Raw genomic sequence first — 15,039 nt, 5'->3', positions numbered from 1 at the left:
AGGTTTTTGTTACATTTTGAGACATTTTGTTTGCACTATGTGTTTGAACTGAAAAGATAAGAAGATTTGAATATATTTTCATTTTATTACTTCAGTTATATATTTTTTTTTTCTCCAACATCAAAATGTAGCCTATGTGTCTGCTCCTGGTTTCACATCATTTTGTAGCAAAAACTCTAGTCTACCACATCCAGTTATCTTGTGAACAAATGTTCTGTATGCATTTTATGACCTTATTTCAGTGAAATTTTAGCTTTTCACTAACCATGCATAAACGTTGTTTTCTCAAAAATACAAGCATGATCATTCATGCTGCTCACATATAATTGTATCCCAGTTTGTGCTGATTACAGTGTATTAATATGTTACAGCCATTAATATGTTTTTAAGATTCTGAGAAAAAAAAGTCAAGTTTTCTTTTGTTCAAACTTTTCCAGGATCCCAAAACCCCCTCAGACCCCAGAGGGTTAAATCCCCTGAGACCACGCCTCATTCCCTATTGGAATCTCTCAGTGGTCCTTCAGGCCCCACAGAGAGATCCATTTGAGCCCCTTCAGTCAGTTGAAGACGCCCTCTCTATGAAGACGGCCTTCCTGACTGCGCTCACTTCTATGAGGAGGGTGGGGGGACTGCAAGCCCTCTCTGTTAGTGAATCTTTTCTAGAATTCGGTCCAACAGACTCTCACGATTTCCTGAGACCCCGGCCTGGATATGTGCCCAAGGTTCCCACCTTTCCCTTCCAGGATTAGATGGTAATCTTGCAAGCTATCCCCCGCAGGAGGGGGACCCTAACCTCCTGCATATTTATTTGGAATGCACACATAGTTTCAGACTCTCTGAACAGCTCTTTGTCTGCTTTGGAGGACAGCAGAAGGGGAATGCTGCTTCCAAACAGAGGATCTTGATTGTGGATGCGATCCTCATGGCTTATCAGGCTGGAGGCATACCATACCTGCTGGGAGTGAGGGCTCACTCGACCAGGGGCATTGCTGCTTTATCAGATTTAGTAAACGGTGCCTCTTGAGCAGACATTTAAAGAGCTGCAGGTTGGGCTACACCCAATACATTTGCCAGATTTTACAATCTGCGGATGGAAACAGTTTCATCCAGAGTTTTGAACGTTAATTCTTGAATTCAGGTTACTGGTTGGATGTAGAGCTTGCACACGGCGCTTCCCCCTGTCTCAGAAGGCATTGCGTTTATTCAGTCCAGTTAAGTTCCTTTTCATGAACCCTGGACAACCTTTCCATTACTTAGGCCAGGGGTTCCCAAACCTGCTCCTGACGATCGACTGTCCTGCAAAGTTCAGCTCCAACTCTAATCAAACACACCTGCCTTTAATTTTCAAGCAATCCTGAAGTTGCTAGTTGCTTCAGGTGTGTTTGATTAGAGTTGGAGCTGAACTTTGCAGGACAGTCGATCGTCAGGAGCAGGATTGGGCACCCTTGACTTGACTTTGCGTAGTTGAGTTTGGCAGAGGAACTCATTATAGAACTCATTAAGAGTAGAGTTTCCCCTAAATGAGTAATGAGCTAGTGCTCCTTATGTTGTGGCCCCATTTGTAGATTATCCCATGGTTTTGTCCTTCAGGGTTCAGCGTTTCCCCTACACAGATGCTTGGTCTGTCATGAGGTTCTGTAACTGGTAGTTCTCCTCTTACGCAGAGCCCACTATGTGGTACTTCCTTTGTAAGTCCATAATGTAAGCCCTTCAGGTAGGATGTGATCTCCGTAGTGACGCAGTTCGGCAGTTGTGGCATTTAGTATAAGGACCCTAGTGTCGTACATTCAATACAACGTCGAAGTGAATGACTGAAAGGGAATGTCTCGGTTACGTATGGTAACCTTTGTTCCCTGATGGAGGGAACAAAGACATTGTGTCCCTTATGCCACAACTTTGATCTGCTTCTGAGTGGGTTGAGACTCCTCTTGCTTCTCGACTCCTCAAAACAGAACGAGTGAGCAGATGCTACACTGGCTTATTTAAACCCGGATGTCCAGGGCATTGCCAGCTATGCAAATTATTCTCACCCAATTTCACTGGCCTTTTCTCAAAGATATCAGAGGTGTTTGGGCTCCCAAGAGTGACCCCTAGTGTCAAACATTCAACACAATGTCTCCGTTTCCCTCCATCAGGGAACGAGGGTTACCATACATAACAGAGACATTATTATTACAATATACCACATTAACAATAAAAATGAATAAAATACAGATATAATTTTTCTATTAATACATTTACTCAGTTGTCCATGAATAAAAATACTCACTTATATAATTTTTTTTTAATTAATAAAAAAATTTTTGTATTCAGTCAAATTTTACACTGTGAGAAATTATTAAAATACATGAAATTGCTATATGAATACACTTTTGTCTTATTTCTATTTTCTGTTTCCCAACATAAATTTAACAGGTAGTTGCTTATGTTTAATACCTGGGATTTGACGTGAAATAAGCACAGTTACTATTACAATATACCACATTAACAATAAAATTGACACCTGGGTCATTCTGTGTCAACTCAACCAGAGGTCCCCAGCTCAAATTTTTGATTTTACTAATATTATTTTCTAAAGAAAGATAAACATGTTTAGTGATGAAAGCCAAAATATTAAATATTGTGGATGAATATTTACTGAGTAATACATTATTTTATTTTATAATACACAATTTTTTCTGTAACTCAAGAAGCATTAAAGATATCTTAATGTCCTTTTAGATATTGGGTCTTAAACTTTCCTTCTGGCATCTTCATTTTAAGGCCCTATATGGTTTGGTTGCAGAGATATTGGAATTTCAATATGGCTCCAGGAGTAAATTATTAAATTGTACACATATTCAGTGGTCAAAAACCAAATGTATGATACATACAAAAATATGATACTACTTTTCTTTTAAACAGGAATGTCTGAAGAACAAATAATGTTGAAACTAGAGATGTATCTTGTTTCCTTCTGTCAAAACATCTGCATTGAACATACCTGTCTGAGTGCCATAAATATTCTATTTCTAAAGTTTGCGTGCCTATAACTCAAGAAGTATTAAAGATATCACAAAATGATTTTAGATTCTAGTTCTTAACAAACTTTTCTTTTGGAGTCTTCATTTTCAAGGCCCTACATTATTCATTCCCAGAGATATGCGGACCTCAGTGTCCAGATTGTTGAATATTACCCATTTTCTGTGGTCAAAAAACAAATGTTGGTCACTTTGTATACAGCCGATACTTATTTTATTTAAAGAACAATGTCTGAAGAATAAATTGTTGAAAAAATTAGAATTGTTTCTTCTTTCCCTCTATCAAAACAAAATCGTCTGAGTGCTAAAAATGCACTAAAATGGTAAAGTTGAGCCACATGATATTTTTGAATCAGTTTAGAGATATTTGGAAAAAAAACAATTTTGTTCATTTTAACAGCTTCTGAAGCTACCAAGAGTTCACATATGCAGTATCGTAACAGGTTTGAAACAAATCCCATGCCTCATATGGAAGTGTGGTTACTTTGCATTCACATCAATAAACCAAAATTTGCCTCACCTGGATTAATTATTAGAATGTGTTATAAAATGTGATGCATAGTCATAGATCAAGAATTATCTACTGCTAAAGGGAATACTTGACAGAATGTCAATATACAATTATTGTATATTGAACGTCCTATACAATTTTCCTATACAATTATTTTGATAGAGGGAAACAAGATGGATTTCTACTTTCAAAAATGACTTATTCTTCAGACATTCTGCTTGAAAATACAATAACTATCAGCTGTATACAAAGTGACTAACATTTGGTTTTCAACCACTGAAAATGGGTAATATTCAAAAATCTATCTCTGGGACTGAACGATGTAGGGCATTGAAAATGAAGATTCCAAAATAAAAGTTTATTAAGAACTACAATCTAAAATCATATGGAAATATCTTTAATACTTATCGAGTTATAGGCACACAAACTTTGGGAAAAGAATATTTATTGCACTCAGACAGGTATATTCAATGCAGTTGCACTGTGACCCACATTTGGTTTTTGACCACTGAAAATGTGTACAATTTAATGATTTATTCCTGGAGCCACATTTAAATTCCAGCATCTTTGGAACTGAACCATATAGGGCCTTAAAAATGAAGATACCAAAAGAAAAAATTGTTAAGACCCAATATATAAAAGGGCATTAAGATATCTTTAATACTTTTTGAGTTACAGGCCTGCAAACTTTGGAGAGAAAAAAAAAACTTGAGAAGTGATCTTTCCCCAATTTTGAATGGTCACCACTAGCACATAATGCACCAAAGATTGCTAAAGTCAACAGATTTGACTAATATACCTACCAATCTCTGTTTAAAAATAACATTATGATGCTGCCATTTTTCCTGAAGTCATTTTTAACCCCCTGTAATTTGGATTTGAATCTCAGGTGAAAATTGCCATTTTAACCCTCTCTATAAAATAGTGGATTACTCAGTAAATATTCATACATGGCATTTAATATTTTGGCTTTCATCACTATACATGTTTATCTTTCTTTAGAAAAAATATCAGCAAAATCAAAAATTTGAACCGGGGACCTCTGGTTGAGTTGACGCGGAATAACCCAGATATATTTTTTCTATTAACACATTTACTCAGCTGTCCATGAATAAAAATACTCACTTGAAGGAGCTGATGTTTGAGACTCAGCTGAAGGAGAGCTTGTAGTTGCAGGAGCTGCTGGTATATTTAGATATTTAGATTATAAATAAAATAAATAAAATACAGATATCATTTTCCTATTACCACATTTGTGACCTTGGACCACAAAACCAGTCTTAAGTTGCACGGGTATATTTGTAGCAATAGCCAGCAACACATTGTATGGGTCAAAATTTCTCTTTTATGCCAAAAATCATTAGGATATTAAGTAAAGATCATGTTCCATGAAGATATTTTGTAAATTTCCTACCGTAAATATATAAAAACTAATCTTTTGATTAGTAATATGCATTGCTAAGGACTTTATTCGGACAACTTTAAAGGCGATTTAAAGTTTTTCAATATTTTGATTTTTTTTTTTTTTTGCACCCTCAGATTCCAGATATTCAATAACTTTTATCTCGGCCAAATATTGTCCTGTCCTAACAAACCATACATCAATAAAAAGCTTATTTATTCAGCTTACAGATGTATAGACACATAAATGTATAAATCAGTGTATAAATCTTAATTTAAAAAATGTATCCTTATGACTGGTTTTGTGGTCCAGGGTCACATTTACTCAGTTGTCCATAAATAAAAATACTAGGGCTGGACCAGAATATTCGATTATTTGTTCGGTGGGTTGGCATTCGATTTAGAATTTTGAGATTCGAATATTCTTTTTTTTTTTCCTTTTTTTTTTTGAACATCTGGCATCCCCTGCGAAACGGTTCTCATTCGTGCTTGAATATGAATATGAAGCTACGTCGAACACTTTGGGAATGCCCCGGCGAGTCACCGTACTGAAGCATGTGTGAAATCAGTCCAATAGCGAAGTGAGACATCACGAGCAGGGTGACGTGAGCAACCAGGAAGCATAAAGGCACATCCGACTTCTGCTCTTCAGCGAGCGTGTCTGTGGTGTGTGTGTGAATGTATGTAAAGCACTCAGTCAGTCAGTGAAACTCTGTTAGCAAGTGAGAAAATGCCTACGTGTAAACAAAGTGATGTGGCGAGCGGACGGCGTTTCAGATCGATTTTTGCATCGTCTGTTTGGGAGTGGAGCATGCACGGGCAACTCTCGAAGGGGCTGCCTGTCATGATTGTGAGCTTCTCCCTCTCTATGTGCTCCGCTCTCGCCTGGCTGTCTTCGATGAAAGTGGTCAAGTTCGTGATCCTGCTGGGTCTGGTGCAGCGGTGGCTGTTATCATGGGGATCGCAAGTGGATTTAGTGAAGGGATCCGAGAGGGGCTCATCCTTATCTCGGTCTTCACCTGCTAGATCCACGGCCCCCTCTCAGGGTTCGGGAAGCCCGCCCCGCGGTTTCTTCCCCCCAGAGGGAGGGCCAGGCACTTCATCTATCTTCCTCTGAGGAGGTTGATATGATGAGCCTCGACACGGAAGAGACTGTGGACTCACCACCACAGTCCCTCACGTATGAGGAGCTCGTGGAGGTTGTGACTCGTGCTGTAGCCAAACTGAACATCGAATGGTCAGCCAAGAAACAGGACGCTCGTCCTAAGAGCAAGTTGGATGAGCGCTTTCTGAAAGCCAGATCACAGCCTTCATGACGGGGCCTTCCATTTTTCCCCGATCTCCAAACTGAGGTTATAAGATAGTGGGAGAAGCAATATTCGTTCCAGCTCTTCAGCCCCACTGTGTCTAATTACGCTAACATCACAGGGTTGAATGAGAAGGGATATGGGATGATGCCAGTGGTGGAGCAGAGGCTTGCGAGCCATCTCTCCCCGTCCATCATCCCTGAAGGCCCCGGAGCTTCCCACCAGGCCAGTAAAGCTAACATCTAACCTGGTTGGGAAAGCTTATACGGCAGCAGGTCAGGCCGGTGCGTGTCTGCACACTATGGCGGTGTTGCAGGTGTACCAGGCCGACCTGCTAAAAGACCTGGGCCCGTATTCTTAAAGATTCTAAGAATCGTTTTAGAGAGCTCCTAATTTAGCTTAAAAAATTCTAACTAGGAGTCTTAGCTTAAAAGAAATTCAGGACCAATCTGAGAGTAACTCCGAGCGAGGAAAACGAAGTCATTTGAAGACTGTGATTGGTTAGTTGTCCCAGAAGGAAACAAAAGAGCGCTTTTAAGAGTAGGGTTTATCATAAGCCTTCACTTTGAAATTACATGCGTAATTTTTCCTGTTTTACCGTTCTCTCTCTCTCTCTCTCTCTCTCTCTCACACACACACACACATTATATATGTATATATATTCTTTATTTTTTATTTACCATGCTGTCATACTTAACGTATTTTATAGGAAATGAACAGCGACATAATGAGGTTCTGAAAGTGCTGTAACAGACCCAAATCACCGCTGCTGCAGAGTTGCATTTTTCCAGTTGCCAAATATGTTAATGTAGTGATTACGTCCATTTCTGGCGCTATGGCATTTCAGCGCGGTGTCGGAGATGTTAGTGTGTCTCAAATAAGATCGGTCACAAACATGATTCCTGCCCGCTCTAATATGTAGCGTTTTATTAACTCACTGTCATGCATTATGTGCAACACATTTCTTCTCCCTCTTCATGTTTAGTCCATTTTCTCCGCTGCTAAGAAACTCTTAAGCCTCTTAAAAGTCCTTGTTCGTACTCCTAACAATTTTGGACCTTAAGACCTCTTTTAAGGGTTAAGATGCTTTCTGAATTTCTTTTTTCTTTACTAGGATCTTTTCTTTAATTTTAAGAGGAAACACCCACATTTCTAAGAATTTTCTTAGAATATTGTTACTAGGAGCAGCTCTTAGCACTATTTTTCATGAATACGGGCCCTGGCTAATAGGGGGAAGAGGAATGCGATGTGGTCGCTGAACTGCGTTGGGCCACACATCTGTTGCTTCGGGCCACCAAGTAAACGGCCAGAGCCATTGGCCATTCCATGGCAGCTCTTGTGGCCACAGAGCAACACCTGTGGTTGAAGTTACAGGATAAAGACAGATTCTTCCTGCTGGATGCCCCGCTCTCACCCTCTGGCCTCTTCGGCGGCGCAGTAGACACTGTCGTCGTGAGGTTTCAGGAGGCGAAGAAGCAGGCGGCGGCATTCCAGCACATCCTCCCTCGCCGTTCCCAGGTCTTTAGGACTGCTGAGCGGGAGCAGTCCCAGCCATGCAGCTCCTCATACCGCCAGACCCAGAAACAGAGCGTCACAACCCAAACTCCCCCTCAGAAAGACCAGGGGGCGGGGCGACGTTCTCGGCCGGGGTCCTCAAAGCAGAAAACGGATCTGCGGACCGTTATTTTGTCTAAGAAGTCCTCGGCCAAGCGGTCCTGACCACGACCATCATTACCCTGAGGGTAGCCCACCCTGGGGAAGAGAGGTATACACCTCAGTATACGGTGCCCGATCCTCCTCAGTGCCCTCAGGGGGCTGCACTGATATCCCTGCCACACCCTCTCAGCTGCCGCCCGCTTACGGGAAAACTCGTCCCCTCGGAGCAGGGCGCTAGAGTGGTCAGGTCGGTCGTTCCCTGTCAGTCAATTGCTTCAGGGCATCGAAGTGGCTCCTCTAGTAACACCAGAGGCCAGTCTCGAGAGACTAGTTCCCTTAGTACACTTTCTGACAGCATGGAAACTTCTGCCAAATGTCTCACAATAGGTCCTGCACACTGTAGAGAGAGGTTACAGAATTCAGTTCGGTTCTCATCCACCTCACTTCAACAGGGTTATTCCTACATTAGTGGGCCCCGAGCAGGCTCTGGTATTGGAACAAGAAGTAGAAACTCTCTTGAGGAAGGAGGCCATAGAATGTGTTCCTCCTCTCTCGAGAGAATCAGGGTTCTACAGCCGTTACTTCATCGTTACGAAGAAGGATGGGGGGGTTGCGTCCGATAATAGATCTGCGTCTATTGAACCGCGCTATCAGACGTTTCCAGTTCAAGATGCTCACTATCAAACAGATCGTGTCTCAGATCAGGTCCGAGGACTGGTTTGTCACGATAGATCTCAAGGACGCATACTTCCATGTATCCATCCTTCCTCAACACAGGAAGTTCTTGAGGATTGCTTTCGGGGGCGAAGCATACCAATATCGGGTTCTTCCATTCGGCCTATCACTCTCACCCCGCACTTTAACGAAGTGTGTGGATGCTGCCTTGGCTCCATTGCGACTCCAGGGCATTCGCATACTGAATTATATTGACGATTGGTTGATTATTAGCTCAGTCAGAGCAGATGGTGGCTCGGCATCGAGATGTCGTCCTCGCCCATATGAGAGAACTGGGGTTAAAGCTGAACGCCAAGAAGAGTGGGTTTTCTCCACTACAGAGAACCACTTATCTGGGTGTGGTATGGGATTCGACAACAATGCAGGCACAGTTGTCTCCTGCTCATATCGAAGCGATTCTCGTAGCCGTGAGAGGAGTGAGGGAAGGCCAGTCACTCACTGTCAAACAGTTTCAGAGACTGTTGGTCTGATGGCAGCTGCAGTGGTGGCTCGGGACCAAGGGGGAACCCGCTTCGCACAATCAAGGTCACGCGGCGATGCTTACGTGCCTTAGACATGTGGAAGTAACCTTGGTTCCTGTCTCAAGGCCCGTTGTTGGGGGCTCCGTGTCGTTGCGTAATGCTAACGACGGACACCTCCCTCATGGGCTGATGGGCGGTCATGTGTGGCCACTCTGCCCGAGGTCTGTGGGAAGGCCATCGTCTTATGTGGCACATCAATTGCCTGGAGATGTTGGCCATGTTTCGAGCTCTAAAACATTTCCTTCCAGACTTAAGGGGGCACCATGTGCTTGTACGCACAGACAACACGTCGGTGGTCTCCTACATAAATCGGCAGGGGGGTCTGCGCTCACGCCCTCTTTACAGGCTGGCGCACCAGGTCCTCCTGTGGGCTCAGGGAAAGCTCCTCTCTCTCAGAGCAGTAAACCTCCCTGGGCACCTCAATCAGGGAGCAGACATCCTGTCGAGACAGGGGCTGAGGCCCGGGGGATGGAGACTCCACCCCGAGGTGGTGGAGCTTCTTTGGGAAAAGTTCGGCCAGGCAGAAGTGGATCTATGTGCATCACATGAAATGACACACTGTCCACTCTGGTTCTCCCTCACGTATCCACGCACCAAGGTGCTCTCATGGGACCTGGCAGTGGTTCTGGAGGCTCTGTGTAAGGCTCCATTTGAACCCATCGAAGAGGTCTCAGACAAGCTCATCACGCTTAAGACTATCTTCCTGCTCGCTATATCCTCGTTGAAGAGGATAGGGGACCTTCAGGCACTTGCTGTGTCAGGCCTGGACTTTGCCCCAGGCATGGCTAGGGCATTCCTTTACCTAAGACCCGGGTATGTCCCTAAAGTGCCCACCTCCTCGCCAGGTCCTATCGTACTGCAGGCCTTTTGTCCTCCTCCCTTCCAGGAAGCAGGCCAGGAAAGACTCAATCTGACAGAGCTCTCACAGAGCTGCCCAGTGGCATGAAGCAGATCAGTTGTTCGTTTGCTTCGGTCCACCTAAGAAAGGGGGTCGAGACCATCACACTGGCCTACGAGTCCTCTGGCCTCCCGTCACCGATGGGGGTCAGAGCGCACTCGACCCGGAGTATGGCGGCCTCCAAGGTCTTATCAGTGGGCGTGGCCCTCCAAGATGTTTGTGCTACGGCACAGTAGGAAAGAGGATAAATAAAAAGCGATACTTATATCCTTTGCCGGTGTCTCTGCCCGGGAAAGTTGCACGGTAGAGTCGATGGTCTTTACACTCTTCATTCTTCACACGAGGAGGCCTTCACACAATGGCTGCCATGCTAAACTAAGCTTTGTAATACCCGTCTAACAAAATACTAATCCAATTAAGCTGAACACACATTCCTGTTAATCACAACAAATGGCCAAGCAAGCGCCCGGCACTTACAAGGGTACTGATACAGTACTCGTACTGATACAGTACAATACCAAACGCGATTTCAGCACGTGACCAGTAAACAAAACAAGTGTTTCCTAGCAACAACAACTGCGCTAAACACTAATGAGACAAGTAAATACACTTATGAGCTGATTTTAACTTCCGCTGATAGACTGCTTCTCTCAAAGACTATTACTTTACACTGTCTTCTGCTGGCGTTTGAACACACTTTCCTGTTAATCACAACAAATGGCCAAGCAAGCAACCGACACTGACAAGGGACGTGATACAGTATGAGACCAAACGCGATTATTTAATTTTATTTAAACTGTTTGTTAATTAAACTGTGATGCTGTTATTAAAAGTATGTTCTTTATTTATTACAGTTCGTTGAACTTCGTTCATTTATTTTTCGATCTTCTTTTATTTAAATAGCCTACCCTTTACAGTGTCAGTAATTACTGTGCTGCTAATTTCTGATTTGGGAGTGATTTGTTTGTTAGAAAAATGTTAGGCTACCTTATTAAAAGTATTGCTCTTAACAGACCTGTGTGTTTTGTATCACTAGTGCAGTGTTCTCGGAGCATATAAGCCCTGCCCGCGTGAGGCATGCCGCTTCCGGCTCATGCTGTTCTGTAGTTTATTAAAAGTGTCCATATTGCACCAAAATGCGACACTGCACCCCCTTGGGTCCACAGCAACACACCCACCACGCGTGAAGTCAATTGGATGAATGGTTCTCAACATAATAAAAATGCAAACAGGCAGAGATTCCTGCCTTTATTAGAGAGAAGTTTTGCACACAATCAAATTTTACACTGTAAGAATTATTCAAATACATTAAATTGCTGTAATCTGTATGAATGCAATATTGTATTGTTACTATTTCCTATCTCCCAATGTACATTTAACATGTAGATGCTGATGTTTGATACTTGGGATTTGACATTAAATAAGTACAGTTATTATTACAATATACCACATTATCAAAAATAATCTACTGATGGTTTTACGCAGCAAACACGCAGAGCTGTAAATGTGAACTAGTATATAGCCTATATCCCATGGAGGAAGCCCCGCCAAACATAGAGCGTAAGTCAGTGGGAAACACTGTAAAAATTAGGGATGCACCGAATCCAGGATTCGGATTCGGATTCGGCCGAATATTGGACTTTTTGACGGGGTTCGTTTCTGCCGAACCTTAAAAAAAAAATCCACCGAACCCTTAGCTTGAATTAAGCGCGCTACACTGGTTAACGTCACGCCGCCATTGAGTACGGGAAGGTGTTTAAGGTGGACCGTTCGAATGCAGTATATGTGAGAAAGTGAAAATGGAACTCGTGAGCAGAAAAAGTGTTGTTTGGCAGTACTTTCAGTTGAAAGAAGGCGATTCAAGTCGAGCTACATGTTCAATTTGCAATGCCGATTTGTCTCGTGGTGGCAAGGACCCCAAACAATACACAACATCGCCGCTGTTAAAACATTTGCGTATTAAACATCCGAAAGAATACGAGTTGTGCATTAAAATCAAATAAAATGAAAAATACACTGCTGTGGACTTTGTTTACTTCATTAATGTGTTTACTGTGTTAATGGTCTGAGGATGGGAGTAGGATTCAGTATTCAGTTTCGGGTTCGGCAGAATCTTAACCAGTGGATTCGGTATTTGGCAGAACCCCAAAAATCTGGATTCGGTGCATCCCTAGTAAAAATACTCACTTGTAGGAACTGATGTTTGAGACTCAGTTAAAGAAGAGCTTGTAGTGTCAGAAGCTGCTAGGACATCTTGATGCATGAAGAAAAAAAAAGTAAACTTTTTTGCACACAATAAAATTTTATACTGTGAGAATTGTTGTTAAAATACATAAAATTGCTGCGATTATATGAATACGATATTTTATTTTTACTATTTCCTATCTCCCAATGTAAATATAACACGTAGATGCTGATGTTTGATTCTTGGGATTTGACATTAAATAAGTACAGTTATTATTACAATATACCACATTATCAAAAAAAAAAATCTACTGATGGTTTTACGCAGCAAACACGCAGAGCTGTAAATGTGAACTAGTATATAGCCTATATCCCACGGAGGAAGCCCCGCCAAACATAGAGCGTAAGTCAGTGGGAAACACTGTAAAAATTAGGGATGCACCGAATCCAGGATTCGGATTCGGCCGAATATTGGACTTTTTGACGGGGTTCGGTTTCTGCCGAACCTTAAAAAAAAAAATCCACCGAACCCTTAGCTTGCATTAAGCGCGCTACACTGGTCAACGTCACGCCGCCGTTGAGTACGGGAAGGTGTTTAAGGTGGACCGTTCGAATGCAGTATATGTGAGAAAGTGAAAATGGAACTCGTGAGCAGAAAAAGTGTTGTTTGGCAGTACTTTCAGTTGAAAGAAGGCGATTCAAGTCGAGCTACATGTTCAATTTGCAATGCCGATTTGTCTCGTGGTGGCAAGGACCCCAAACAATACACAACATCGCCGCTGTTAAAACATTTGCGTATTAAACATCCGAAAGAATACGAGTTGTGCATTAAAATAAAATAAAATGAAAAATACACTGCTGTGGATGTTGTTTACTTCATTAATGTGTTTACTGTGTTAATGGTCTGAGGATGGGAGTAGGATTCGGTATTCGGTTTCGGGTTCGGCAGAATCTTAACCAGTGGATTCGGTATTTGGCAGAACCCCAAAAATCTGGATTCGGTGCATCCCTAGTAAAAATACTCACTTGTAGGAACTGATGTTTGAGACTCAGTTAAAGAATAGCTTGTAGTGTCAGAAGCTGCTAGGACATCTTGATGCATGAAGAAAAAAAAGTAAACTTTTTTGCATACAATAAAATTTTATACTGTGAGAATTGTTGTTAAAATACATAAAATTGCTGCGATATATGAATACAATATTTTATTTTTACTATTTCCTATCTCCCAATGTAAATATAACACGTAGATGCTGATGTTTGATTCTTGGGATTTGGCATGAAATAAGCACAGTTATTATTACAATATACCACATTAACAATAAAAGCGAATAAAATGCACATATATTTTTTCTATTAAAGGTGGGGTATGTATTTTTTTCAAAAGCGCTTTAGAAAACTGAGTCGTGCCAAGTACCAAAACAAACTTGTAGCCAATCAGCAGTAAGGGGTGTGTCTACTCAAAATGCTGAGGAGAGAGCGCTCAGTGCACATGATGGACATTAGCCGAGCAGAGCAACGACAGAAGGATAGAGATGGCGGATCAAAAAACAAAAGAGGAAAACGTCTGCAGAACAAAAGAACGCTCACACCGTGTCTACACCGGATGCGACAGTTGTCATTTCGCGCTGCGCCGCAACAGCTAAAGTCTGTCTACACAGGACGCGACAAAGTGCCCACTGAAAATCATTTGAAATTTGTGTCAATACGTCATAAATAGAAGGCAGCAGCAGTTTTGTCGGGGATTTGTCATGTTGTGGCGCCGCATCCAGTGTAGACAGCATCACTGATTATAATGAGTTCTATAGTATTTTGTTGCACCGCGCCGCTCGCGTCCGGTGTAGACACGGTGTTACGATAAGGCAAGAAGTAGGACCCGTGTAAATATCAGATCAGCTTTCCAGCTCTGGAGAGAACTCGAGCAGGATGGCCTGCGATCGGACGCCGAGGTTGCTTTGTTTCTTCTTGATAGGTGAGTAACACTGGTTTTGCTTTGTTTCACAGAACTAATCGCTGATGGGTACATATGTGAGGGGCAGATATATCAAAATAGGGGTGAGACCCTTTTGGGGTAGGGGCGTGTTTGTTTTGGTGATTTCAAATATCAACATTGGCTACCAGAAATCACTTGTAATACGCTTGTAATTGTAGGAGTTGCTGGGATATTTAGATGTACAAGAGAAAAAAAAAAAAAAAGTTTTTTTTTGTTTGTTTGTTTGTTTTTTGTTTTTTTGCATAGCCAAATTTTTGCACTGCAAGAATTATTCAAATATATTAAGTTGCTGTAATCTGTATGAATACAATATTGTTACTATTTCCTATCTCCCAATGTAAATTTAATATGTGGATGCAGGTGTTTGATACTTGGGATTTGACATGAAATAAGCACAGTTATAATTACAATATACCACATTATCAATAAAATGAATAAAATACAGATATACCACATTTACTTAATCGCCCATGAAAAAAAAAAAACTTGTTTGAGACTCAGTTGAAAGAGCACTTGTTGTGGCTGGGGCTGCTGGGACATTTAGATTCATGAAGCAATAAAATTACAATTTAATATTTATTGACATGCTTAAAAGAAAATGTCTGAATGTAATGAACTTATGTATTTAAATAATTATTAATTGAAGAATCTATGACATTAAGTGTAAACAGCATTACATATTGTATTACAGTAACAGGATATAAACATATTAACTGGTATGGGACTCTGATGTTTGAGACTGACTGTACATGTTACTGACCTGTAACGCTAGTCTGCGCATTCAACCCCTGCAGAGAGAAGCGAAGTGCATAATTA

At 41.7% G+C, this 15,039-nt stretch overlaps 1 protein-coding gene across 1 annotated transcript in view; it reads right to left on the bottom strand.

Moving 5' to 3' along the window:
* LOC131533989 (receptor-type tyrosine-protein phosphatase eta-like) overlaps positions 1 to 15,039 on the bottom strand; it is a 65,446-nt gene that overhangs the window by 40,418 nt on the left and 9,989 nt on the right. Inside the window, 4 exon segments of the mRNA XM_058766543.1 lie at positions 4,657 to 4,713; positions 12,237 to 12,302; positions 13,260 to 13,325; positions 14,984 to 15,011. Of these exon segments, the coding sequence (XP_058622526.1) occupies positions 4,657 to 4,713; positions 12,237 to 12,302; positions 13,260 to 13,325; positions 14,984 to 15,011 (217 nt within the window).

The sequence above is a fragment of the Onychostoma macrolepis genome, chromosome 25, assembly GCF_012432095.1.
Source record: "Onychostoma macrolepis isolate SWU-2019 chromosome 25, ASM1243209v1, whole genome shotgun sequence".
Lineage (NCBI taxonomy): Eukaryota > Metazoa > Chordata > Actinopteri > Cypriniformes > Cyprinidae > Onychostoma > Onychostoma macrolepis.
The sequence above is the reverse complement of the archived record's forward strand: the minus strand, read 5'-3'. Positions and strand labels throughout refer to the sequence as shown.